Consider the following 25,777-nt stretch of genomic DNA (forward strand, 5'->3'; position numbering starts at 1 on the left):
GCAATGGCGACGCGGCAGCAATGGACTCAAACCAGTGGAGGTCGCTCAACGCAGGATCGCAAGAGGTGGCCAAGGGGAAGAGTGCAAAAAAGGCGAAGGCAAGGGCAGTCTGTTTTTTCTACTTGGAGATGGAGATGGCAACTGCAATGGCGATTGGCATCTGACTGTAAACGATCACTCGAAAAAGGCACATGGGTTGTGCTCACAAGGACAACCATTTTGGGAGTAATAAACAGGCTCAAATTTCCATGCAGTATGATCTACCAACCACAATCTCGGGTGTAATCATGTGCATAAGTGAAGTTGTCACCCTTGTCGAGGTAAGCATACTAAGTTTAGAGGCAGTACACCCGCCAAACATTTTAACTATATCCTCGCTCCAGATGAGCACTCATGCAGTGAGAAAGCAGTAAAATCTTGAGTGCTCTTCTGTCTCTTTTCGCATCCTCTACAGCCAGCATTTTAACTCTACCTCCGTCAACGTTACGCAGTAAGCAAACCATCTCTTGTGCTCCCAACCCTTTTTTCGCATCCTTATCTTACTCTCTAGTGCTCCTCCTTTTTGCGCATCCTCCTCTTACTCCTGTTCTGTAGCGATGTAGTGACGTAGAACTCTACACTTTTGTGCACTTGTATTTTGTGAGGTCAGCACCAAGCGAATAAGGAAAGGCAAACTCTGTTCGTTGCACCTGTTCGCTTGGTACTAACCATCGTTGCACCTGTTCGCTTAGTAATAACCATCGTCCTTATTAATGATGTTTGCTATTATACTTTTTTGAGGTCAGTATAAAGCGAATAAGGGAAGGAAAACTCTGTTCATTGCACCTATTCGCTTGGTACTGACCATCGTCTTTATTAATGATGTTTTCTATTATACTTTTTTGAGGTCAGTACCAAGCGAACAAGGGAAGGTAAACTTTGTTCGTTGCACCTGTTCGCTTGGTACTGACCATCATCTTTATTAATGATGTTTGCTATTATACTTTTCTGAGGTTAGTATCAAGCGAATAAGGGAAGGAAACCTCTGTTCGTTGCACCTGTTCGCTTGATACTGACCATCGTCTTTATTAATGATGTTTGCTATTATACTTTTCTGGGGTTACCAAGCGAGTAGAGGTAATACAATCGTATATGGTGAACTTCTTTGCTTTGTGCTGACCCTAAAATCTTAAGTCCCTTGTGCAACAAATGACATGTCGTTTTCTGTTATGCTATTTGTAGAGATGCCTCGTGCGAAGGCCATGCCTAGAAGGACAGCAAGTGACTCTTTGCATGCTCAAGCAAGAAGGCACCGATATGAGGTGCACAGAGGTGTCCTTCAAGAGCTACGAAGGATCGAACGACACATGCAATCGGCCATTTCACGTCTTCCTTTCTAGCGCGTAGTGCGAGATATTTGCGAGCATTGAAGAGTCGGCATGCGATGGGCCAGCAGTGCACTTCTCTGCCTGCAAGAAATTGCAAAAGACTACTTCGTTGAGTTCTTCAGTGATGGATATATCCTAGCTGACCATGCACACCGCGTTACTATCATGCCATGGGATTTTGACACTCTTCGGAGGCTCCACTTTTGCTACGATGGGTTGCTTCAGCCAGTACCTATCCGGGATAGTAGAACCATGGATATTCTTAACATTCCCCCTCTCCATCCTCGTGCATGACAGACAGAGACTTCTAGGGCTGAATTAAACAGCAGAAGGACACGATCATGGGTTGAGAGAAATGACACAGATGGGCAGGCTAAGCCAGCCAATGAGGGGCATGAGCAGGCCAGGGTGGACCCTGAGGCGGTCATTGAAGAAAAAGAGACAGCTATGAGGAACCAGTTATGAAGCAAAACGAGCAAGGCATGGAGGATCCGGAGCCAGTTAGGGAGAAGCTTGTGCCAGTAAGGGAGGAGCCTGGGCCAGTAAGGAAAGAGAATGTTAGGGAGGAGCATGTGCCTGTTAGGGAGGAGCTTGTGCTAGTAAGGGAGGAGCATGTGCCATTAAGAGAGGAGAATTAGGCAGCCACACAGATAAAGCTCAAGAAAGGCAAGGAAAAGGCTCTGCTTCACAAGGGCCATCCAACGAGGAGCCTTTATCAGAGGAGTTGATTATTTTAGAGCAAATCAACAAAGAAAATGAAGAGGAGTTGCAAGTTCTGCTCAACGCAGTGCCTCTGCATGCACAGATACTGCTACCTGAAAGGGCAGAGGAGGCTTGCATTTTCAATCTAGATCAGCAAGACTTCCTGTGCATGTGCAGTTTCTCCAACTCCAATGCAACGGATGCGGTCGTCAACATTGCTATGTGGTACTTCTCAAGCTCTTTATAAGTCACACTTGGTTCATTAAATGGCTCACTTCCGCTAAGACATGGGTCAATACCAAGCGACTCAGTGGCTTATGGAATTGGTTGGTTATACCACTCGCTCGGTATTGATACATGTCTTAGCGGCAGTCGTCAACATTGCTATGTGTTACGTCTCAAGCTTTTCTTTATAGTCATGCTTGGTTCATTATATGGATCACTACTGCTAAGACATGGGTCAATACCAAGCGAGTCAGTGGATTATGGAATTGACAGTCATACCACTCGCTCTGCATTGACCCAAGTCTTCGTGGCAGTCTCGTAAACTTTGCTATGTGTTATGTCTCAAGATTTTCTTTATATGTCACGCTTGGTTCATTAGATCGCTCACTACCGCTAAGATATGGGTCAATACCAAGGGAACGAGTGGCTTATGGAATTCGATAGGTACCCCAATCGCTCGGTATTGACTCATATGTTTGCGGCAATGACAGCCCGCTGAAATATCTAAAGTCTAATCTCTACCATTGATTCATGTTAGGCACGCTATCTCGCTACTACCCCCTGATGTTCAAAACAAAATATACGTAATAGATCCGTTGACCTCGCCTATGCTACAGAACAATAGAGTTTCCTTTTTGGCTCTGTTGGGCTTGTTTAGTAGAGTCAATTTTGATCTAGCACATTTTTTTGTCACTGCATACAATCAATCGTGAGTTTCTTCTTGCCTTGTAAAAACCATGTTGGATTTAGGATCTTTTTCCTCATTGTTGATGGTTTTGGTATAGTGATCATTGGAGTCTGTTGTTATTTCACCTTGAAGATAAGATTGTCTACGACGCGAACTATGGGCAAAGCAGGTTGTTTCACGATTGTGTAAAAATGTAAGGCACACATTTGAAAGTAGTATCTGTTTGTAATGTGTTACTGACTCAAGTGGTTACGTATGTAGTGCAGTGAAAAAATTTGTATGCTCTGTAGAGCATGTTTTGTTAGAACATGATCTAAGGACTACCATCCGGCACGAACGGGTCATCGTGCCCACGCACGTTGATGACTATAGTTGTGGCTGGCGAACTTGTTTGAATGCCTTATTGCTCCTCAGTCAAACTTTGGATGTACCAAACGTTAGTAATTGTGTTGTTTCACTATTTGTTTGCTGCAACATTTGTATTAAAAGAAGAAACATCTTTACTTAGTTTCTTTTTATCACGCTTCTATAGGAACTTCAATTACATAACTACACCCCCAACGATGTGCGACATTTTTCTGTAATGGCCATCCAGTATATTATCATATCGGTAAACAGACGTACAAGGGAGGAAGGGGCGAGAGCTGAGGAGCTCGAACATGCTCGCATTGATGAAATGATGTAGCACTACCATCAGACTCAAGAGGAGGTTTGAAATATGCAAGAAGCAATCAATCAATATTATGTGGACACCATAGAAGTAGAGGAATGGGCTACACGTCAGTGGCAAGAGCAAGAACATAGGGAAGCTTTACAACATGAAAGAGGCCCATGATTTTGAACGACGCGAAAGGATGCCCGAGACCAGCATCCCTCAAGGGAAAAGAAGCAGCAACAGGGGAAGAGGGCAGGGTAGCAGTGGCAGCAAAACCGAGGGAGAGGGTAGGGGACCAGTGGCAGCAATTGGGCGAGAGGACAGGGGCCCAATGGCACCAACCGGGGGAGAGGACAAGGGAGCAATAGCAGGGGAAGGGAGCAATAACTACCTCTCTTTGTATACATCTTGACGGAAACAACACAATTTGTAAAGTTTGGAGACAATGAAAAGTGTACATTTTTTAAATATTGTTTGAGCGGCACAAAATGTCTCTGTATTAGTCATTTGAAGAGTATATCATGGTTTGCATGGCATCAAAGCTCATTGCGTGCACAATGTATGTGATCTAGCTTCCAATGGAAGCAATTAAGTGAAGTGTATTTGAGAGGGACTCCTTGCACAATGTTGTTTTTTCCTTGCGTCTTGGAATTTGAGAAGAAGAAAGAGTTAGATTCTATGTCTCAATGTATTAAAGACAATCAAAAATCATCCATTTAGTAAGCACCTTTCTATTGTTGAAGCTGAATGCATACAATTCCAGCAAAAGTGGAAGTTCTTCACATGTAAGATCTACCCTAAGTTGTGCAAGAGTTGTGCTTGACATTGTCTCCATCACAGTAAGTAGGCTGTCTTGAAAGTAGAGCTCCATTGATAAAGGTTTGTTCTCGAGGCTAGACTCTGTATCTTAATCGAGTGGAATAAGCTGCCCACTAAGAAGATGATATCTAAATAGTAAAACGACACTATGAACTTTTGACAGCTTATAATAAACTTGCAAATTATAGACTTCTTTTGCAAAATATAGATTTTGCCCTGTGACTGTTTCCTATCCCAATTATCATCTAAAAAGTCCAAACAGCTCTCAGACTTGCAAATGAACATTGTTGCAGTAGTTCTTATTTGCTCATCAAAGAAGAAATCTACAAACACTTCAAGAGGCATAAATAGTGCGAGCCAAACTATTTTTGTGGCAATTGAATACTTGAGGGAATTTTGCATATCCTGAAACAACCTATTCATAAATTTTTCACTAGTTTGTGAAGCTGGCAAAGACCAATCCTTGTTGTCAAAGGATGGAAGTGACACAGGAGCTACACGACCCCAACCAAAGGAAGTTCTCGGTTCCAAATATGGCATATCACAAACGAATATTCCATTATCTGCAAGTTCCTTGTGTTGTCTTCCTCGGTACATTTGCTCACCAACAAATGCATGGAAAGCATAAAAAATCCCAACTATGCTCTCAACTTGTTGCCAATCCGTCCTATTTGATGGATAAATATCTGGAACATGCCAAAGATGATATCCAACCCTTAACCTTTGAATATAATCATGCACTAAGTGATATGCTCAAAATAACTTACAGTTGGGTCGATGCCATGGAAGACTTGGAGGAGATGTTTACCCAACTTCCAATAGTTATTTGAGATGGTATCCATGCTTGATCATTTGTAGTATAACTGTTAAAAATGCTAACAGAGTCAATGGTAGTGCTAGGCCTTCGAGAAGTAGTCATGGTGTGCACTAGAATACACAGAAAAGTTAGCGCAAATATGAAAAAGGGAAGAAAGTTTTGAGAGGGAAGTAGAGCTACTCAAAGTCATATTTGGGTGGGAACATAGATACTAGATAGAGTCTTCAATGAAAGTTCTGAAATTCGTCGGTATAGAGTTAATACGACTTATGGAATTTATGGCTTGACAGCGTGAAATTGTGCAATTTGATGAACAAAAATAATATTTTCTCCCTTTTTTTTCTAAAAGAGCTTGGCTCCAAAATGTCGATTCTCAACGTAACGTTAGCCTCTTCTTTATTGGTCGAGCGCCACTCTCTCTTTAGAATTGAAAAGCCCAAAAGTGAGTCCAACTTTCTCCTAATTTTTCTTTCATTTCGCCTGTGCAACATGGATCGCGATACATGTACCTTGTTACCATATACATGTGGTAGTGATGTGTGTGAACACACTAGGACCACCGGGGCATTTTTCCCCTCTTTAGGAGGTTTTCTCCCCCGTACATTGTACATATGCCCATCACTCTAGGGCTATCTATCTTTCCATTGCACACTAAGTAACACACTCTCTATTGTGTGCCTTGAGCTTCCTTCGTCTTCTTCAAGTTGTGTGCATTTCTATGCAACCCTAATTCCAACAATTGGTATCAGAGCAGGTTACGTCCTCCCGGGCTTAGTCACCAGCTGCTCCAGCACACGCCTGCTCACTTTCTCCAATTTCAGTGAGGTTTCGCTAGCGTTCGCAGGTCCACAAATATATCGGATCTTCTTGTAGAGCTCGATCTGCTCAGATTTTTTATTCGGGCTCATTTCAGCCTCCGTTTCCACTACAGGCAGGACTGCACAGGCAATTTATTCATTTTGTGCAGAATTTTTGTTAGTGCGATTTTTTGCATAAGAGGTGCCTTACAGTCTTCTACGGTTTGTGCTATATAACACGTGTTGTTCCCGCTTCGTTTCTCCTATTTTTGGGTAGTTTTCACATCATGTGTAGCATTTACCATGGCTGACAACAACACATATGTCTTCAAGATGTTTGCTGTTGAGGACAGGTTGGATGGGGACAATTACCCTATGTGGGATTATATGATGCAACACGTTCTTGTGTCAAAGGGCGTCTAGAATATTGTGCAGGGCATTGATGTACGTCCTGGTTCTGAGGATGTAGGCAATGTTGAGGATGTTGCAGGTCTTGCTGCAAGGATTGTTGCTATTAGAGTTGTTTTGCCTACGACAAAACAAGCTCGTTGGGATGTAAAGGATGCGCAAACTCATGCATTGATTGCGTCGTCTGTGAAGCGCACCATTGTTCCTCACATCCGTTCAGCAAAATCTGCAAAACAGGCTTGGGATAGTTTGGCTGGTCTTTATGCAAGCTGCAATGATGCTAAAATTACTTTGCTACGTAAAGAGCTGGAATCGAAGATTATGCATGAGGAAGATGATATGGACACTTTCCTTGCTAGTGTCAAGGATATCAATGAGCAACTTATTTTTGCAGGTGAAGTCATTTCAGACAGTTCCCTTGTGCAGACTGTTTTTGATGCTTTACCAGATTCATACTAGACTTTTGCTATTACTTGGAGACTGATGACCAAAGGAAATCCTGAAGTTGTCAAGTTTGATGCATTATGCACATTGTTGTTGAGAGTCACTTTCCAAAACAAAACAGGACTAGGCAACGTGCAGTTGAACAGTCTTTTATTGCTTCTCAAAGAAAGGGTGGTAACAGCAATGCAACCACTTCTTATGGTTCTGTTGCGGGTGGAAAAACTTATATTCCTAATGCTTATGATGGTAGCAATTTGTCTGGAAATTCTGGTGATAAGGGCAAAAAGAAGATGCATTGCCATTATTGTAAAGCTAATGATCACTTGATCAAGCAGTGTCCTAAGTTGAAGGCCAAAGAGGCTAAGAAGAAAGAGGGTGGTTCCACTGCAAATGCTGGTTCCACTACAAATGCAGCCATTGTTGAGTCTTCTGTGAAAGGAGACTGTGTTGCCGATGTTGATGCAGAATGGGCTTTTAGTGCAGAGTGCATTTACAATCCTGTTGTCCATGGTGCATACTTGTCAGTTGCTGTAGATTCACATGTGTTGTTGTATTTCGACAGTGGTGCTACAAAGCACATTACCTCACATCGTGAATTGTTCACCTCTCTCGAGTCTGTCCCTCATGGGAATTCAGTCACTTGTGCCAACAATGCCTCTTATCCGGTTCAGGGAGTTGGAAAGATTGTGCTTACTACTGCAAATGGTAGTTCTTTCACACTTGTTGATGCACTTTATGTACCTGGGATCAAGAAGAATCTTTTGTCTATATCTGCACTTGCTAGACTTTGACTTGTAGTCAAATTTGTGGATGACAGATGTACAGTTCATGATCTCAATTTTGGTGATGAAATTGTTGCATCTGGCCTTTTGTGCCGTGGGCTGTATAAGCTCACTTTGTATGACAAGTGTGGGCAAAATTTTGCAAATGTAGTTACAGATTCAAGGGCTATTTCATATGCAAAACTTTGGCATGCACGTTTCGGTCATCTAAATTTTGCCAGTTTGCTACGTTTGCAAAAATCTGATATGGTTGCTTCTTTGCCGCCTCTTGAAGCACCTGTCAAACATGTTTGTGAAGGCTGTATTTTGGGTAAGACGCAGCGTTCTAAGTCTCCAAAGGATGGTTCAGTTCGGGCCACATGCAGGTTGCAGCTTGTGCATAGTGATGTTTGTGGGCCCATGCAAACTCCGTCCTTGGGCAATTACCTTTCCTTCGTGACTTTCATTGATGATTACTCCAGGCATGCATGGGTATTTCCACTTAAAGTGAAGCTCAAAGTTTTTATGTGCTTCAAACAATTTCTGGCTATGACTGAAAATGTCTCGAAATGTACTATGGGCACCCTCCGTTTCGATCGAAGGGGGGAGTATATGTCTCATGAATTCAATGAATTTTTGGCTATTCATGGGATAAAACACCAATGTACAGTGCCTTATACACCTTAGCAAAATGGTGTTGCTGAGAGGAAAAACAGGTCACTTACGGAAATGGCACGATGTATGGTCAAAAGTCAAGCTTTGCCGCATTCTTTTTGGCTTGAGGCCATCATGTGTGCCACTTATGCACTAAACATGTGTCCTATGAAAGCTTTGCAGTCTATTACTCCATATGAAGCATGGCATGATAGAAAGCCTTCTATTGAGCACATACATTTTTTTGGATGTTCGGCATATGCTTTGGTGCCACAAACGCAGTGCAAAAAATTGGATGATAAGGCTGTCAAATGTATTTTTGTTGGTTATAGTGCTGAAAGCAAAGGTTACAGGTTGTATCATCTGCAAACAAAGTGTATTCTAGTTTCATGGGATGTAGTGTTTGTGGAAGATTTTGTTCAACCCTTGCTATCATGTACTAGAGACAGTAATGTAAGCTCACAGGACATTTATGACACTTTGTTGCCTCTTTTCAGTGGTGGAAGTGAGAATGTAAATTACAATGAGGCAAATGTACAGCCTATGGGGGTTTCCGAAAATGTTACAGATCAGCCTATTACTGATGCAGATGTACATGATGTACTTGATGAGTAAAGAGCTGAAAATGAGCAGCCTAGAGGTATGCCAAAATGGCTAGTGCATACATTACATGACAATAAATTGGATGCACTTTTGTCTAGTCGTACTTGTTCAGGCTCTTGCCATGCATCTTATGCATCACATTGTTATGCTTTGGCATTGTCTAGCTTACATGATGCTGAGGAGCCTCTGTCTTTTGATGAAGCACAAAATTTAAAAATTGGATGGCTGCCATGCAATCAAAATATGATGCACTTATAGAAAATGACACATGGACTTTATGTGATTTGCCTCCTGGAAAAAAGGCCATTGGTACGAAGTGGGTTTACAAGTTGAAACGCAAGCCGGATGGTGAGATCGATCACCATAAGGCTTGACTTGTTGCAAAGGGTTATGCACAACAAAAAGGCATAGATTATGAAGAGACTTTTGCTCCCACTTGTTGTATGACTACTCTGAATTTTCTATGTGCATTGGCAGCTCATTTTGGTTGGGATGTACATCAATCATACATTGTTACTACTTTCTTGAATGGTGACATATTTGAGGAAGTTTATGTAACGCAGCCTCGTGGTTTTGTCAAGAAAGGACAAGAGGACAAAGTGTGCAGATGCAAGAAGGCTTTGTATGGGTTGAAGCAATCTCCTCGTGCTTGGTATGAGAAATCTGACACTCATTTGGTCAAACAAGGCTTTCGTAACAGTCCAACAAAAATCACATTGTATGTAAAGCATGAGGGTGATGTACTTCTCATTGCGGTTCTTCATGTTGATGATTTGCTGATCACTAGACCAAATGAGACACATATTGTTGAATTTAAGGCTGATTTGAATGCTACTTTCAAGATGAAAGATTTGGGGTTGTTGCATCATTACTTGGGTATACAGTTTAAGCAGTGTGATGGTGGTATTAACTTGTGTTAGAAAAGTTACATAGAGACATTGCTATGTAAGTTTGGACTTGAGGATTGCAAACCTATTGCCACTCCCATGGAAACAGGTTTGAAGTTGAGTCTACATGATGCTGGTGATCCTGGTGTCACTCTTTACAAAACTGCTATTGGCTACCTCATTTATGTATGCAACACAAGGCCGGATATTCAGTTTGCAGTCTCACGATCAGTAGATTTATGCATAGCCCAGGGTCAGCATTGGCAATCTGTCAAGATGATTTTCCGCTACCTTAGTGGCACTTTACATCTTGGCTTGTTTTATCCCAAGGGGGGGATCATTGCCGCCTGACTTGCATTCTTTTTTGGACTCAGATTGGGCTGGTTGTTTTGGCACGCGAGTGTCCACAAGTGGTTTTTGTTTCATGCTTGGCAGTTTATGTATATCATGGTTGAGCAAGAAGCAACCTACCGTGGCCACTTCAAGTTGTGGGGCTGAGTACAGGGCAGTCTTCATAGCTACGGTTGAGTGTGTATGGCTCAGACGCCTTATGGTTGATTTGGGTGTTGGACAGGACACTGCCAACACTATCTACATTGACAGTCAGAGCGCATTGGCAGTTGCAAGGAACCCAGTTTTTCATGATCGCACAAAGCACATTGATGTGCATTACCACTATGTCAGGGAGAGGCTCTCAGTAGTAGGCGAGATCAGCTTGGCTTATGTGCCAACACACAAAACCTTGCAAATCTTTTCACAAAGGCATTGTCTCGTGAGAAGCCTAAAGCTTTCCGCAAAGCTTTAGGCTTACTCTCCTTTGTGGACTGATCATGTCCTTAGTGCATGGCACTTCCCTTTACTCATGTGCCAGCTCTCGTCAACAACCGCATCACTCCAGGGGGGATTGTTACCATATACATGTGGTAGTGATGTGTGTGAACACACTAGGACCGTTGGGGAATTTTTTCCCTCTTTAGGAGGTTTTTCCCCTCGTGCATTGTACATACGCCCATCACTCTAGGGCTATCTATCTTTCCATTGCACACTAAGTAACACACTCTCTATTGTGTGCCTTGAGCTTCCTTCGTCTTCTCCAAGTTGTGTCTTTCTCTGCACCCCTAATTCCAACATACCTTTCAGGCCAAGTGAGCAAAAATTGTTTCCTCTTCTTAGAACTGACTCTTAGACATCATAATCTTGAGCATGATAGCCATCCACATCCACATTCACTTATATATTTTACAAAATGGGGAGAAGTACCAAGGTACTTTCACAACTCTATAACTCATTTGTCCCCTTGGCTCTCTAAGGCAGGGTGTAGAGCATCCTTACAAACACTTTTTGGAATGAGGTGGCCAAAAAGATCAATAACAAAGGACTACAATGATTGAGCCAGTTCTGGGGACAGAAACAACATAATCTAGAAAGGGACATATCAACTAGCCTTACAGTTCCACCTCAATGGAACGGAGATATTGTTGGCCAATAGAGATATTGTTGGCCAATAGAAAGGTTTGACAGATGTTTCTTGCTAGACTGCAAATCTAATTTCAAGTGGAAGGCATGGCCATGGTCCACGAGCAGGCATTTCCTAAAACCACAAACCAAGGTTGTATACAATATCCTTATGGTCTCACCTAATTGGTTTCATCCCCTAAATAAGTAGTGAGGTAAGAAATGGCCAAAATCAAGATGGAGGTCAATTGTGAAGAACGTCTGGTACCCACTACGGCTACTAGGGATGAAGCTTTTTTTGTGAACGGTCCTTACCTCTACTGGTGTGAAGATCCTAGCCAGAGGTATTGGTCTAGATAGAGGTATTGGTCTAGATAGGTGCTCACAATGAAGAACGGTCAGGAAGGACCTACCTCACTTATTTAAAGAGTGCCCGACTATACACGGTCTAGCAAGGAAGGTATGAAAGTGGGTTCAAAAGTCTTGGAAGGTAGGGTTCTTTAAGAACGATCTATTCCTGGGTGGGAAGGTATTCAAGAGTCAAGTGCTACTTATTAGAACACAAATTGTAGATAGTAATACTTCAAACATGTGTGGAAGGCCATAAACTTTTTTATTTTTGAGAAAGCCTTGAAAACATCTAGTTTCTCAGAAAGCAGGGAAGCAATCGTCACCATTGGGAAAAGAAGGAATTGTGAGGAATGGAACATGATGATTGATGCAACAAAAAATAGTTAGTAGTTGAGTCATCTTTAGGTTAAGGACTGCTTAGTTTAGATGTTCATTGATGCCTCTACTAGTGTCCTGGGGTGGCCCCCGACCAGCCAATGTATTCGGGCAGCTAGGAGAAGTCATGGCTCAGTACGAGCATGACTAGGATTTGTAGTTTATTGGTTATAATAATAGAATCCAGTCACCATCGTGAGTTTTGCACCCAAAAAAAAGACCCTTGAAGGGCTTCTACTAAGCATACCCTTCTTTATGAAGGGCTAATTTTCAAACACCCTCAGGTAAAGAGGTGTTGCAGGAAGCAACGAATAGAGATGGAGCCATTGGTTAGGCTTCCACGAAAGAGTGGGGTTGGTGGTTTGACATGTGCGTGTGTTTTTTGTCGCAGCTAGCCTTGGAGACCTTTTCTTTGGTTGAGGGTGTGTATAAATATCTATTGTTTAACCTTGAAGATGATTTGCATGACCATATGATTGATCGGTTGGATCGGTCATTGTCATGGACACGTTGGTAGCAGGGCTCGAAAAAAGATAAGTTTGATTTATTTAAAAGCTATTTAAATAAAAAATTGGCCATCTCAGATTTTTGTAAGAAGGATTTGAGGCACACTCGAATTTCATGGTTTATAGTTAAAAAGTTCAAATTTATGTAGAATATGGTTTTCACCTTCTCGTAAAGGGATAAAAAGGATCCAAAACTGGCTCCATAAAATATTTTTGCGAGCCGTGGTTGGTAGGCAATTCAATATTTAGCGGTCACCCTTTTGTTCTAAGTGGTAGAGACCCCACGACACTAAGGAACACGGGGTCTTTAATGAATACCCCGGTATGTGGATGGCGAGCAAAATATGCATGTGGGCGAGGGGCCAAAGATACAAACCCATCACCTTGGTTTTTGCAATACGATGGCTTAGCCACGTAAGCGCGTGCCCTATGGTGCTAGTTATGCCTATTTTTTAACTTATAAAGTAACCATTTTTGAGAAAAACTTAACTAGAACAAAAAAGGTAAATTCCAACATGTCCATTTAAAATTGGACGGCCGAGTCTATCTCGCATCTCGTGCACAATGGAGTCTTCACTGAAGACCTCATGTTCTTTGAGGGTGGAGGCCCCTTGTCTATATGTGACACGGGGTCATAGCAAAGGGATGGTGGAAGTGAAAATTTGGATGAAGATTCAGTGGATTTTTTGGCGCCATGGAATAGTAATCTCTGCACAAAAAGTAATCTCTCCACAGTCTTAACTTTTGCAGCGCAGCATGGCGCCTTTTCTTTGTGCAATAAAGTCATGCTGAAATTTTATTTTTGCTTAAGTATGCGCAACATTCACTCTTCCTACTTTAAAGAGACTAAGAGGATGTCCACATCAAAATAATGATCTATTCACACTGTATGTAATATCGGCACACTATGTGTAATGTCGACACATGCAAGAGAAAACTCTCTCTCTCTCTCTCTCTCTCTCTCTCTCTCTCTCTCACACACACACACACACACACACACACACACACACACACACACACACACACATTCACACCCATGCACACAATGAAGTGTGATTTCTCATCCAATCACCCTCAATCACAACCAAATGATGGATTGGGATCAAGAAAACGTGGAAGGTGATCATATGGTTGAAGAGTTTTTTGAGGAGGATTCAAGCAATGCGAGTAGTGAAAATATTGATGACAACTTCGAGGTACTCCATGAAGAAGGTGATGTTCTTGGAGAAAAAGGACCTCTTGATGATCAAATGGTTAAGGTATTTTTGGATCCAAATCTCTATATGTCCAAAACATATTTTTCCTTTGATAGAGAGGCATATAATTACATGATAAGAGTGCTTCAAAGTGGCCTCTCCACAACATCGGAGACTCTTAAAACCTATGACTCTAGAGACATGTTGAATTTGAAGAAGTGGCGCAAGATGAAGGATGAGCTTCATGTTGGACGTGATGAGGATGAAAGGCTTTGTTTATATTGGAGAGATTTGTCAACGACGAGAGTTCCATGTGCTGAAGATTGGGAGGATATTGTTAAAGTTGCCCACATTATTGAAGGATCAAAACACCAGGGGTTTATATAAAACCCTAAATTCAGTCAGGTCAAAATGGTGCATTGATATTAGGAAGCATGGTATATCTACCATATACATCAAAGAGTACATAAATGCTTGTGGATGTAGCAATGCAACTAACACTTCTCATTCAAGATCAGGGCGTCAAAGAATGGACCTGAATAAAGAGCCTCCAAATGTGATTAATACAAACATGTCCAATGTAGAGAGGTATCTAAAGACCATCATGATCAAGCACGAGACAAGGAAAGTGATAGTTCGCTCTTCCAAAAAAATCTACAGCATAAAAAATTGTGATTGATTATATATGTCATTGAGGTGGTGCACTTCGACGAAGGGGAGGTAAAAAGAGAACAATGACATCAAAGAAATGTGGTTGTCCGTTAAAATACAAGTGATAACTACCAATGGGAGTAATGATGTTCATATTTATCTAAACACTAGTCACAGTGGTCATGTTCCACGTTCAAGAAGTGATATATATCAATTTCCCGTCTATCCATCTATAATTGAGTGTTGCATGGAAGACCTCTTTGATGTTGGGAATGTTCGATATGTTGCTTCCATGTCATTGTCAAAAGAAAGATTTCACATAGAGAGATCCTCTCTTCTTGACTATACAATCTACAGGTTCTTTATGATACCGCATGAAATTGATATCTTGTCTTATCAAATGTGTTATTGAGGTAGCACTTTGACTTGTTTCTTAAAATAATTGCTTTTTATAGATGATACCCTCTAAGTGATCAAGTTGATATAGGTCGTGTATCAGATGATGATTGGGTTTCTATGTATACGGAGGCTATGAATTGTACAAAACCAACAAAGTAATAGCTTTGTCATAAGTCACAGAGAGTAATTCAAATTTCTTTTCTTCTTACATTCAAATTTTTATGCAGGTGGCTTATTGCCAACCGTACAATCCAAAAGCAGTTAATGACAAAGATCATTCAAGACAACTGAGGATGCCAATGTCCAAGCGTTTCTCTACAAATAACTCATGGGCTATTGATAGCACATTTAAAACAAACATAGATGGTTTACCATTGTATGCTACAGTGTTGCCAAACCAACAAGGTGTTGGTCTACCAATTTGGTTCATGTTGTGTACGATAGATTTTGGTTGTCCTCATGACGTCATTGCTTTAAAGTTGACACTTAATGTAGTCTTTGAGAGGATGGCCACATTCGTCCAACCGATATTGTGATTGATAAGTCACAACAAGAGCTAGAGGCTACATCGAAGGTCGTGGATGAAGACCCGCATAGTTGGAGTATTGATTCCAATGGAACAAAGTATCAAATTGCATGTCATGTTCTACTTTGTTGGTTCCATACAAAAAAGGCATGGGTGGAGAATTTCCTACTTCAGGTATTATACTTCCTTAACTGTAACTATTTGATCTAGCAAAAAAAGTCAATTCAACATATGCATGTTTTTTTCAAAAATGTAGGTTCCAAAGGACTTAAGGGACGATGTTTATATTGATTTGTCAAACATAATGCATTGTACGACAGAATCGGAGTTTGAGTTTGGTAGGGTATACACCATACCCAAATATAGTTTGTTATATCACCAATGGATGGTGTGGGGGGGATTGCATGTGGAGAACCCGATGGCCAAGGGTTGGACGAATGTTTAGACATGGCAATGTCGATACCATAAACTTGGTGGAGCGCTTATGGCAATATATTAAATATACTATTTTGGATGCTCGGATTAATCGATCTATCTTGGAGCTCTTGCATGCGCTTGTGGGTGATTTGAAGTCTGGAAGTCACATCGGTGGTACCCTTTTGAAGTTCTTTCAACAAAAGCAAGAAATATGTAATTTCACTCTTTATTTATTGTCGCAAATTATACGTTGAAGGTTTGGATTCATGTCTAATTCATGGTTTGCATGGTAGCTGACTCTGGGCAATGGGGGGGACAAAGATGCGGACATCAAAAATGCATGAAGGAGAGAGAATCTTACAAAGGTTTCAAACCACACCATCTACCCTTTAGATTATAAATGAAGGGTCACTTCTCTTCAAGATTCAAAGTACCACAAATGAGAGTATATGGTATCATGGTCAGCTTGCAAAGCAATTATTAAGATTGTCTAGATTAGAGCAGCCAATGTAAGCATCTTGATGGTGTTCAAATGATAGTGCTGACCCACTTTTCTCGTTTGAAAGAAATCCTACATGGTACACATGAAGACGCATCCAATATCTACAAAGACACCATGCATTGTGATTTTGAAGCGGACGATGGTGACGATGATATACAAGAGAGGGAAGATGATGTTGTGGATATCAACCACCTTAAGGATTCACTATCAACTATACAGAAAGAGGTGTATTCCAAGGATCCCAAAGAGATTAAAGTCATCAAGCAACAGTTGCAAAACATTAAAGGGACACTCTCAACATTTTTTATCCCTACAAAGATTGATCTCCCTGCAAGAGGAAGTATTAGACAAATCCAGGCCCACGTTACAGCAACTCGGCTTAGTCATGGTGTACTAGTTCACACAAATGAAGAATAACAAAGCATAGATCTTGATGGAACTAGCCAACCTTCCAAACCACTTCACCAAATGGGCCAGCTCAGACGCAAGCACCAAGGGGTAGATCTTATGTTTGTTTTGATAAACGGTCCTGTATTTGGTATCCACATTGTTGCACCAAAATCTTGCTAATGGATTCCCAAATCACACCCACGTGTCACATATGCCATGCTCTCCTCCTAGTAAAGCCTACACATATTAGAGAAAATGTCATACAAACCCTAGTGGGTCAAGTGACTCGCGTTTGTAATGAAGCTAAGAGTTTTATGGGGACTATCTTTGCTTGTCAATCTGGTTGTTCAGAGGATGTTGAGTATTGCTTTACACTTACTTGTGTGAAAATGGTAAACAACTGCTAGGTCAATGCTTCTAGAGTGAGAATGCTACTTTTATATTCCTCTAGTCAATCAACCCATGTAACGAAGTATTTATGACATATCTATTTGAGGATTGCTTTTTTAGATGTATATTTCAAGTATCTTTTTCAATACAAGCAATAAATTTTGAGGTGTTTTATAATATATTGATTTAGTACAAGCATTATTCGTATACCGTAAAGTAATCCTCACCAAATAGTTCAAAGGTAATCGCAATAGTTCGTACCGTGTAGATTTTGACCTTTCTGCCAAAAAAGTAATCTCATGCCACACAAAAATTTTGACTTTTTTCTTGAGAGAGTGATAAATTCTGAACTCCGCAAAAATAAAATAAAATTATGCACGATGTGCCAAGATCACTTTTTTACAAGACAGTTCCATTTTCAACTCTCTGAAAAAAAAAGTGATCTCGGCACGTCATATAGAGATTACTTTTTTTCCAGGGAGTGAAAATTTTTGAACTATAAACAAAGTAATCTCAGCATGACGTGCCAAGATTACTTTTTGACCAAAGATCTGAAAATTTAGAACTGTTTGCTATAAAAGTAATCTCCACGCGTCGTGCAGAGATTACTTTTTTTCGAAAACAAACCAAGGAAAGTAATCTCTGCTCAATGTGCAAAGATTACATTTTTAGCAAAGAGCAAGTAGAACCTGTGGTGAGATTATTTCTTTTACACAGTGGAGTGTGAGTTGTTTCCGAATTTATTTGACAAGTTGGATGCATTTGTGTGCTCGATCTACTTTATTTCCATGGAAAATTTTCCTCTTTCCAACTCTCTCCATATACAATGCCATCTATTTGTTGAATAGTAATATGCATGGAGTTCTGAATTGCTCAAGTGTTTGAGCCAAAATGTCTATCATTTAAGATGATGCCATTTGAAGACCATTTAATAAAACTTCCAACCACTTGATTTGTACATGATCTAGCCTTTGTCGAAAGCCTTTCAATAAACCAAAAGAAGCCAAAGCACAAAGAAACAAACTCTATTGTAATCAACCATTAAGAAGTCCTCTACTCAAGAGACGAGAGTATGGGCATTGTGTCAAGATCACTTTATGTACATAAAGAATATAACCAATCAAACGAACTTTATTTCCATACCCGGCTTCCTTGTTAATTTGAAGTCAAGGAGTGATGAATGTAAACACTTAACTTTACATTGTATGCAACAAGAGAAACTCTAAAATGAAGAGATAGAGAAGGTCTCTTGATAGTAACATCGACACAGAGCAACAATTGTATCTAAAGCTAGCGTTCGATACAAAAATGTTGATCACATTTCGATGTAAACTCAAAAAGGTTCAATACAAAAAGAAGAGTTATGCACGTCAATTGCGTCCAAATCTAGCGTTCAGTACAGAAATGGTGATTACATTTTGATGTAATCTCAAAAAAATTCAACATAAAAATTATGTCCAAAGTTAGCGTTCGATAGAAAAATGGTGATCACAATTCGATCTACATTCAAAAAAGCTTGAGACAACAATCATGGCCTATCAAAGTGTGACCTCGCCCAACTGCTCGTGCAACCACAGCCAAAGCTTCTTTCTGGTGAAGATGACCTCTTCATGCTCAAACCAATTCTTTTTTAATTGCAAAAAAACACAATGCATTAGAAAGAATTATCGCTATGAAGTTCACACAATAAAAAATGCTTCAGTAAGACACGCAATTAGCAAATTGACTTGAGGCTTTTGATCTTTGACTATGGTCTTTATTAGTAATCTCATTGTCATCATTACATAATAACCACAGTCTGTCAAATTTGGTTGTTGAGGACACTGTAAACAATAAACATATGTATAAGATAACAATAGAAATATATGTACAAAATGAAAATGAAAACTATACTAATTTAAGCTATCAACCTTTGCAGTGATGATTTTGCAAGCTTTTCGGGGATCTTCTAGCTCCTCTTTGACTTGTAGGTTTGAACAATGTGTACTAAAATGCTTTAGTATCCTTCAAGCACAAGCAGTTGTTTAATTGCAAGTATGCAAAGAGCTTGAACATTATGTTTGGAGCAGGAACAATGCATACCTAGACACATGTAGTAACAATCTCTCCATGCTGACAATCGAGAGTGAGTTGAAGAGAAGTAAAGATGAATGTCATCTAGAAAGTGCAGGTATGCATATCACATGGGCATTGTAAAATACCACAAGAACCCAACGAGATCTATAGAAAGAACACACATTTAGACTTGAAAGTTCTCATACTACTATACTATATAAAAATGAAATAACCATACCCATCCAAGATGGGAAAGAAGGTAAAAATATGAGTTTCTAAATTTGGCGTTCTAAAGAAATTATCAAACGCATGGTCTCCTACAGTACGCTCTTTGACAAATGGGAACCAAAGGCTATCTATCGACCCATCACACAGCTGAGAGAATATTGGACGGCAATATATTTTCCATCCACCTATGAAGTAAGAGTTTAACAAGTGAAAAGAGAAAAAGAAATTATGCTACTCAAGCATAAAGTTTTTCTCCTCACAATGCAAAAAGGTTGATCGTCTTTGTTGAAGCCTCAAGGTCTAATACATCATCAATCATGGATTTCTAATCGTGACTCAAGCCTAGCTTGAGAAGATTGGAAGAGTAAAGTAACTCCCTTACGACACCTACTTTAAAATGAAAACTCTTACATTGTTTACTTTGGTAATCACTTGAAAGATTTACATGTGCAAGAGTAAATCAATGTTAATAACAAACCTTTATAAAAAATCGATCCATGTTCAAGTCATGGCTCTCACATACACGACGATCATGGCTCACTAAGAAAGAAATAGTCTCGACATGCATAAAGCTAGATGTCGATGATGAAACAGACTACAATAACAAGCAAATTATAACTTGGAGTAAATATCAAAAAATGTCATTATCAAGAGGATAATAGTGTGTAGTTAATATATGAAAACTTATAATAGATGACTCATCCTCACAATCTTGAATGTCTTGTTCGTCAGCTCTCTCATTTTCCTCTTGAGGAATGCCAGCATCATGTGGAACCCCAACGGCACGAAGTTTGTATCCGCGCTTAATTTTTTCTTATGTCTTTGCTACCCTACTCGGCATGTCTTCTTCTCATGCAATCTTTTGTGCTTTAATCCATGCCTCTTCCCACTCTCTTTGCGATTTTTCTTTTGGGTCAAAGAATCTTTCCCACTCTTTGGTTGCCCCCACTTGTAGGTCTTTATGAACTTTCTTCGTGCCACCCTAATTTTATATGCAACATCCCCAAATCTTGTCATACGTTGGCGTTTAGATCTACGAGACACTGGTCGTGATGGTCATTCACTAGTTTTAGGACGCCCTGTTCAGTGCTTTGGAACGTGGGCTTTTGTGATTTTGTGTACTATTTTTAGATGTCTAATGAGAAGATATCGTCTTTCGTATGAAACGTTTTGGTCAATACATGTTTGAGATGCATGACATTCACGAATCACTTTCCCATTTGCCTTCACAACCTCAATGAATGGAGATAGTTCCTGACAATAAAATGAAAAACAACATTGAATTCTACTAATCCCGATTACATGCTTCAAAAGCACCTAATCTCCATATCTAATACAATTCACGATGACATTGTTCGATAAATTTTGAGAATGTGAACTCGTGGATATACCTCATGACTTGCCATCTTAGTGTAGAAGGTATTCACCTTGGACTCTTTCGACTAAGAAATTCTAAAGCTGACAGTCAAGGTGATTTAATATGCATGAACCCCATCAAGGAATTATTTAAAAAATCCATCACAATCACATTCTGCCTTTCTATCAATGCTCTTTTTGCTAGTCACCAAAGCTGTGTAAACTCGACGGAGTTTCCTTGTGTTGAAATCGTCATCTGTGAAATTTTGGCACACCTTACTAGTACTTCAATAGTAATCTCTGCACACAATTGAAGCACTTAATTGTAATCTCTACATCAACAAGAATCGTTCTTCAAGAGTAGGATAGACCCTATACCCTGCATACAATTAACTTATACCATATTCTCTTTAATTTGACCATTAAGATGATCTACTTGCGACAGAGGTGCATCTGCTTCCATTGCATTCTTGGAGCCATAAGGACACAAGCATCAAGATGCTTGGTAGATAATCGCATAACAAGTAATCTCGTGTCCTCATAGATGAGCAACAAAGTAGATTCTAGCCTTGTTCCCAAATGTGCATTCTCTTCTGAACCTCTGGTTCGGAGATTTCATAGCAAACTCGCAATGCCTGTGGTCTGTGTGCAATAGGGCCTAAACCGGCATTTGATCTCCTGCGGGCGCGTTCTGTGTGGTTTCAACCTCGCAGTAGTCCAATGTACATGGCACAGTGCTACGCCCCGCAGCTCACTCGAAGGGCGCAGAGAAAGAGTGTTGCATTGTCCGTTCTTAATGGCGCTAAGTTAAGCACAACAGCTCATTCGGAGGGAGGTCACAGATAATGAGTGTGGCGCTACGCAGGGCAGTATGCAGAGAATGAGCCCGTCGGACTTTAATTCACTGTCCGCATAGAATGAGCCCCATTGCTCGTCGTTTCTGTATCTTTCATACTGGTAGGTTTCTAATTGAAATTGCTCGATTCTTCGCAGATGCCTTCTGTTGGAGTCTTCACAGACGCCTTCTGTAAGCCAGACTAAAATTTTCACTCACGAAAGACTCGAACTACGGACGTTAAGAATCTCAATCATGAGCACCATTCGGTATCCATCACAGCAATGCCTTGCTGGTCATCGCATAAAAAGATAATTTTTTTATATCGCACGACTGATCAAGAGAGCCGTGGCATGCACACGTGCTCGATGTAGGTGGAGGCGAGCACTTGCAAGCATGAAGCCCTCACGCCCCTTTGCCCTGCTAGCATCACACCTGCTAGCGACAAACGTTGCTCCCTGTGCTTCATTTTCCCTTTTCTTCATTGAACGCAAAATCAAATGTTGATTATGCTCTACATTTCTTTTCCAAAATCGAGCGTACATACTCGCCCTTTAAAAAAAATGGACGACTGATGCGGTCTAAATTCACCTGGACCCTTGATCCCTTCATACAATTTTGGTCTAAAGTCACCTAGACCCGTATCCCTTCGGACGGACCTCGTGGTCCTTATATAGGCGACAGTGGAGGCCGCCCGTGATGGTGGTGGGTCCGGACTTGTTCCAATGTGAACCAACGCTGCTAGTGAATATGCGGATGAGCCAGGACTGAGCAGCATCGATACTCGCAGCCTGACTTACAAGTAGCACGATACTCTGAGTCTTGTGACTTTACACCAACTACGAGAGAGAGAGAGAGAGAGAGAGAGAGAGAGAGAGAGAGAGGACTCAGAGCTGAGAGACTCGGAGATGAAAAAATATAATTGCGGCGAGTCCGACTCTACAGCAGTTATAGTCTTTCCCAAAGTACATGTTCCGATCTGTCCAATTTTGAATTAGAATTTAGGGCTGCTTGTTGTACACAAAACTGCAATGGCTAGGAAAGCAGAGTGTCAAAAGTTCAAACCCGCGCTGCTGGATTTGGAGTGAAAGAGGGATAATTAAGGGTCACGCACGCACCCTCAGTCCTAGGAAGATACTCCTCTGTCACCTCTTTTGCTTGTTTGGACAAATGGAGCGGCGACTCCTTGAAGCAGCCAATTCCCAAGGACACTTCATTACCCCTATCATTATCATCCAAGTAAAAGACCTTCTGACTTCATTCCTTGCCTTCACTCTCAAAATCTCAAAAGTGGCCCAGGCTGATATATAGCCTAGCCTAGGGGTGCTGTTTTTCATTTATATGGATATGGACCAGAACTAGCCAAAAACACCTTTTTCCTAACCAAAGAACAAAATGAAGGCACACTTACAAACTCGTCCTGTTTTAATTTTGGTGAAATTTGAAGCATTTACACTCAAACTTGTAAACTTTTTCCACTTTTCTTCAAGGCAAGCTTGGAATGTAGCCAGGATTTCCAATTTCAGCCCCGGTTAAGAATACACTACAGCCCCAAACACTCTATGCAATCTTAACTTGATCATGGCTGTCGAGACCTAATATTACATTCCTTGAGTCTTTTAGGCTACTTTGGGGGTGGTTCAAATTGGTTCCAACACCTTACACCAAAGAGTCCAAGCGCATATCTGCGAAAAGGCAGCAACTTTTATGACTTTTACCCTTCCGCCTACTCAGTAACCTCTGGGGATTGTTTGGCTACCACCTGACCCGTGCCGAGCTCAAGTTCTTCCGGCTACTTATTAAAGGAAATCCAAATCCATGCCATTGTACCACCTTTGAAAAATCCAAACAACTCAGAGAAGTAAATTCATTGAATGAAAGACAGCATATACATACACGGATGGAAAGCTCATGACACATGTGAAAATATTTCCTTTCTTTTGTCAGACAGGAGACAATTAGTCTGTTGTTGTGTGTGCTATAAAAATGCCAAAAGTTACAATCTGAAATTCACTACTGAGTGCTCTTTACAATCAAGGGTTGATTAGTACAAAGGTATCATGATGCCTAGCTTGAAGAAGCTCTCAAGTTTGTGTGCCGTTAATCTGAAACAAAGTAAGTTTCAAAAGAAGGGCACCCAAGAAACATTAGCAGACCTACAAGCTGAGAAATGCAGAGGTTTTGTGACAAAAAGCCTAATCAGACAGTTGTCATATGCTCAAATCGAGTCAGAAGCGTAAGCTTGTATCTTCCAACCTTCACCGCTCGAAAACTTGTCATGTGATGTGGCTATGGTAGCACTGAGAAAGTGCATGTTCATGCCAATGTGCTACATTGGAGAATTAAAGGCTTATCTGAATCATGTCTTAAACCTGGGTAGAAAGCTAAGCACAGCAAGGGCTCCATTGCCACAAGCTTTGTAGTAGTGGGTATATGAGGGCATAAACTATCACCAAAACATCACTCTTTTGCAATGTGCCACGAAGCTGAGGAAGAAGTCGCCAAATTTCTTCTTGGAGCTGCCATACCTCTGCAACAAAATAAAGAAGCACTTCTGTACGTTTGAAACGAGTTGGAGCAAGCAAAGCTCAGAGTTCAAGTGATCATAACTTTGCGTGTATCATGAACCTTCTTGCTTTCCATTGTGCTAGCATCAATGGTAGGGGGGCAATAGAGGCCCTCCTGCAGTTGGCTCTGGGGCTCCTTCAGGAGCTTCCAAGGGACCTGGCATCCCTGCAGGCTCTGCCGCAACATATGGAACCGACGGTGGCATCCTTGGGTGACTGCGATGGTAGACAGCTCGCCCCTCACATGATGGAGGCGGTCCACTAATATTCTTACTCCCTGTTTTTGGCAAAGTAGGAATGTCCTGTGGAGGGGGCGCGGGCGCTGCCTCCACTGCAGGCAGAGGAGTGGCTGGAAATGACCACACTATTGGGGGCCCTAGTGTTGGGAACTCCGGCAACGGAGTCGGTGCTGAACTCTGTTTGTTTGCTGGCATTTGGCGGGCCGGTGTTGATCGTACCACACCATCTGCGGCGTCCTGCTCTCCTACCATCAACACCTTGCTGATCACAAGGGAATTGCTGCTCCTATACATTTTGTGAAGGGCTTGCACATTGTGAGCCACCTTTGCTCGTGGATCGATTGTTCTTGGATGCACAAGCGAAGATGTTGAGAACAGGGCAGCATGTAGTCGAGCATTGGCGCATGGGACAGCGGCGGTGGAGAATGCAAAGATGAGGAATAGGAAGGTGGAGCATGAGGAAAGAAGGGAAATTGTTGCCATGGGAAGCTGGTGGGCTTTAGGAAGGAGGGAGGGTGGCGAGCAGAGGCATATGAGTGAGTGTATAGCCTATGTGTAATGCGGGGGTGAAGGTGAAAGCGAAGTGGAGTGAAAGAGGGAGATTGTGCTAGGGAGGGAAGGAGGTCCTAGGAGTAGCTTGCTGGAGGCTTCGGCGTGAAGCTTGGGTGGCAGGGCAAACTTGTTGCATGGAACAACGCTGCCAGACAGAGAGAGAGAGAGAGAGAGAGAGAGAGAGAGAGAAGAAGGAAGGGGGGGGGTGGCGGTTTATGTTTGTGTGTAGCCTATGTGTGGACCAGGTGGTGAGGAATGTAAACAGAGAGCGAGTGAGTGGGTGTAGGCCTATGTGCGTGCGCGCTCTAGTAGGCTATCAGGTCCAGGCTTCGTTCAAAGCAAGGGAGAGAACAGAAGCGATCTGTATGAGACGGGGCACTTTGAGTGAAAGGCAAGAATGGAAGGACTGACAAACGTGGGTTGGATGGAGCTGTCGTCTGTTTCAAGAGCCTTCTTTTCCAACCCAAAACCAAAACCAGGCTCTCAAGGCTCACACATACAAATAGTTCCCCCCCTTCCATCATGGACCAGTCACCACTCTCCCCCCATATATCTCTCTCTCTCTCTCTCTCTCACACACGCACACGCACGCTCACCACAAACAGAATGCACAATACATACATACAAAGTGCCCTCACACGTGCATAAATTCCCTCTTTCTCAAGAAAGAGAGAGAGAGAGAGAGAGAGAGAGACACACACACACACACTCCCTCTTATACAGGCTGGCATGCGGAGTCTGGACAAAGGCAGCCTTAAGGTAGCGAGGCCGCAGAGCCCAGAGCCCGAGGGGACTTCTCACCACCTCCCCTGAAGGTTGAGCCAAAGCGGTAGCTAGTGGCCCTGCCTCCCCACAACCCATGCATAAAAGATATGCATATGTCCCTACCTTATTTTTGCTTTGCCTGTTCGCTTTCCCTTGCATTAGGCTAGAACCTTTTCACTTGTTCTTCCGTGATGA

At 41.5% G+C, this 25,777-nt stretch overlaps 1 protein-coding gene across 1 annotated transcript; it reads right to left on the minus strand.

Annotated features, from left to right (window-relative positions):
• Window positions 1-23,362: 23,362 nt before the first annotated feature.
• Window positions 23,363-25,349, minus strand: LOC147462060 (uncharacterized). Its single transcript, XM_086509506.1, has one exon. It carries the CDS (start codon window positions 24,746-24,748, stop codon window positions 24,113-24,115), a length of 636 nt encoding a protein of 211 aa, XP_086365632.1. The 5' UTR covers window positions 24,749-25,349; the 3' UTR covers window positions 23,363-24,112.
• Window positions 25,350-25,777: the final 428 nt, after the last annotated feature.

This window comes from Adiantum capillus-veneris, chromosome 3 (assembly GCF_014529385.1).
Source record: "Adiantum capillus-veneris isolate H3 chromosome 3, ASM1452938v2, whole genome shotgun sequence".
In the NCBI taxonomy this organism is placed as follows: Eukaryota; Viridiplantae; Streptophyta; class Polypodiopsida; order Polypodiales; family Pteridaceae; genus Adiantum; species Adiantum capillus-veneris.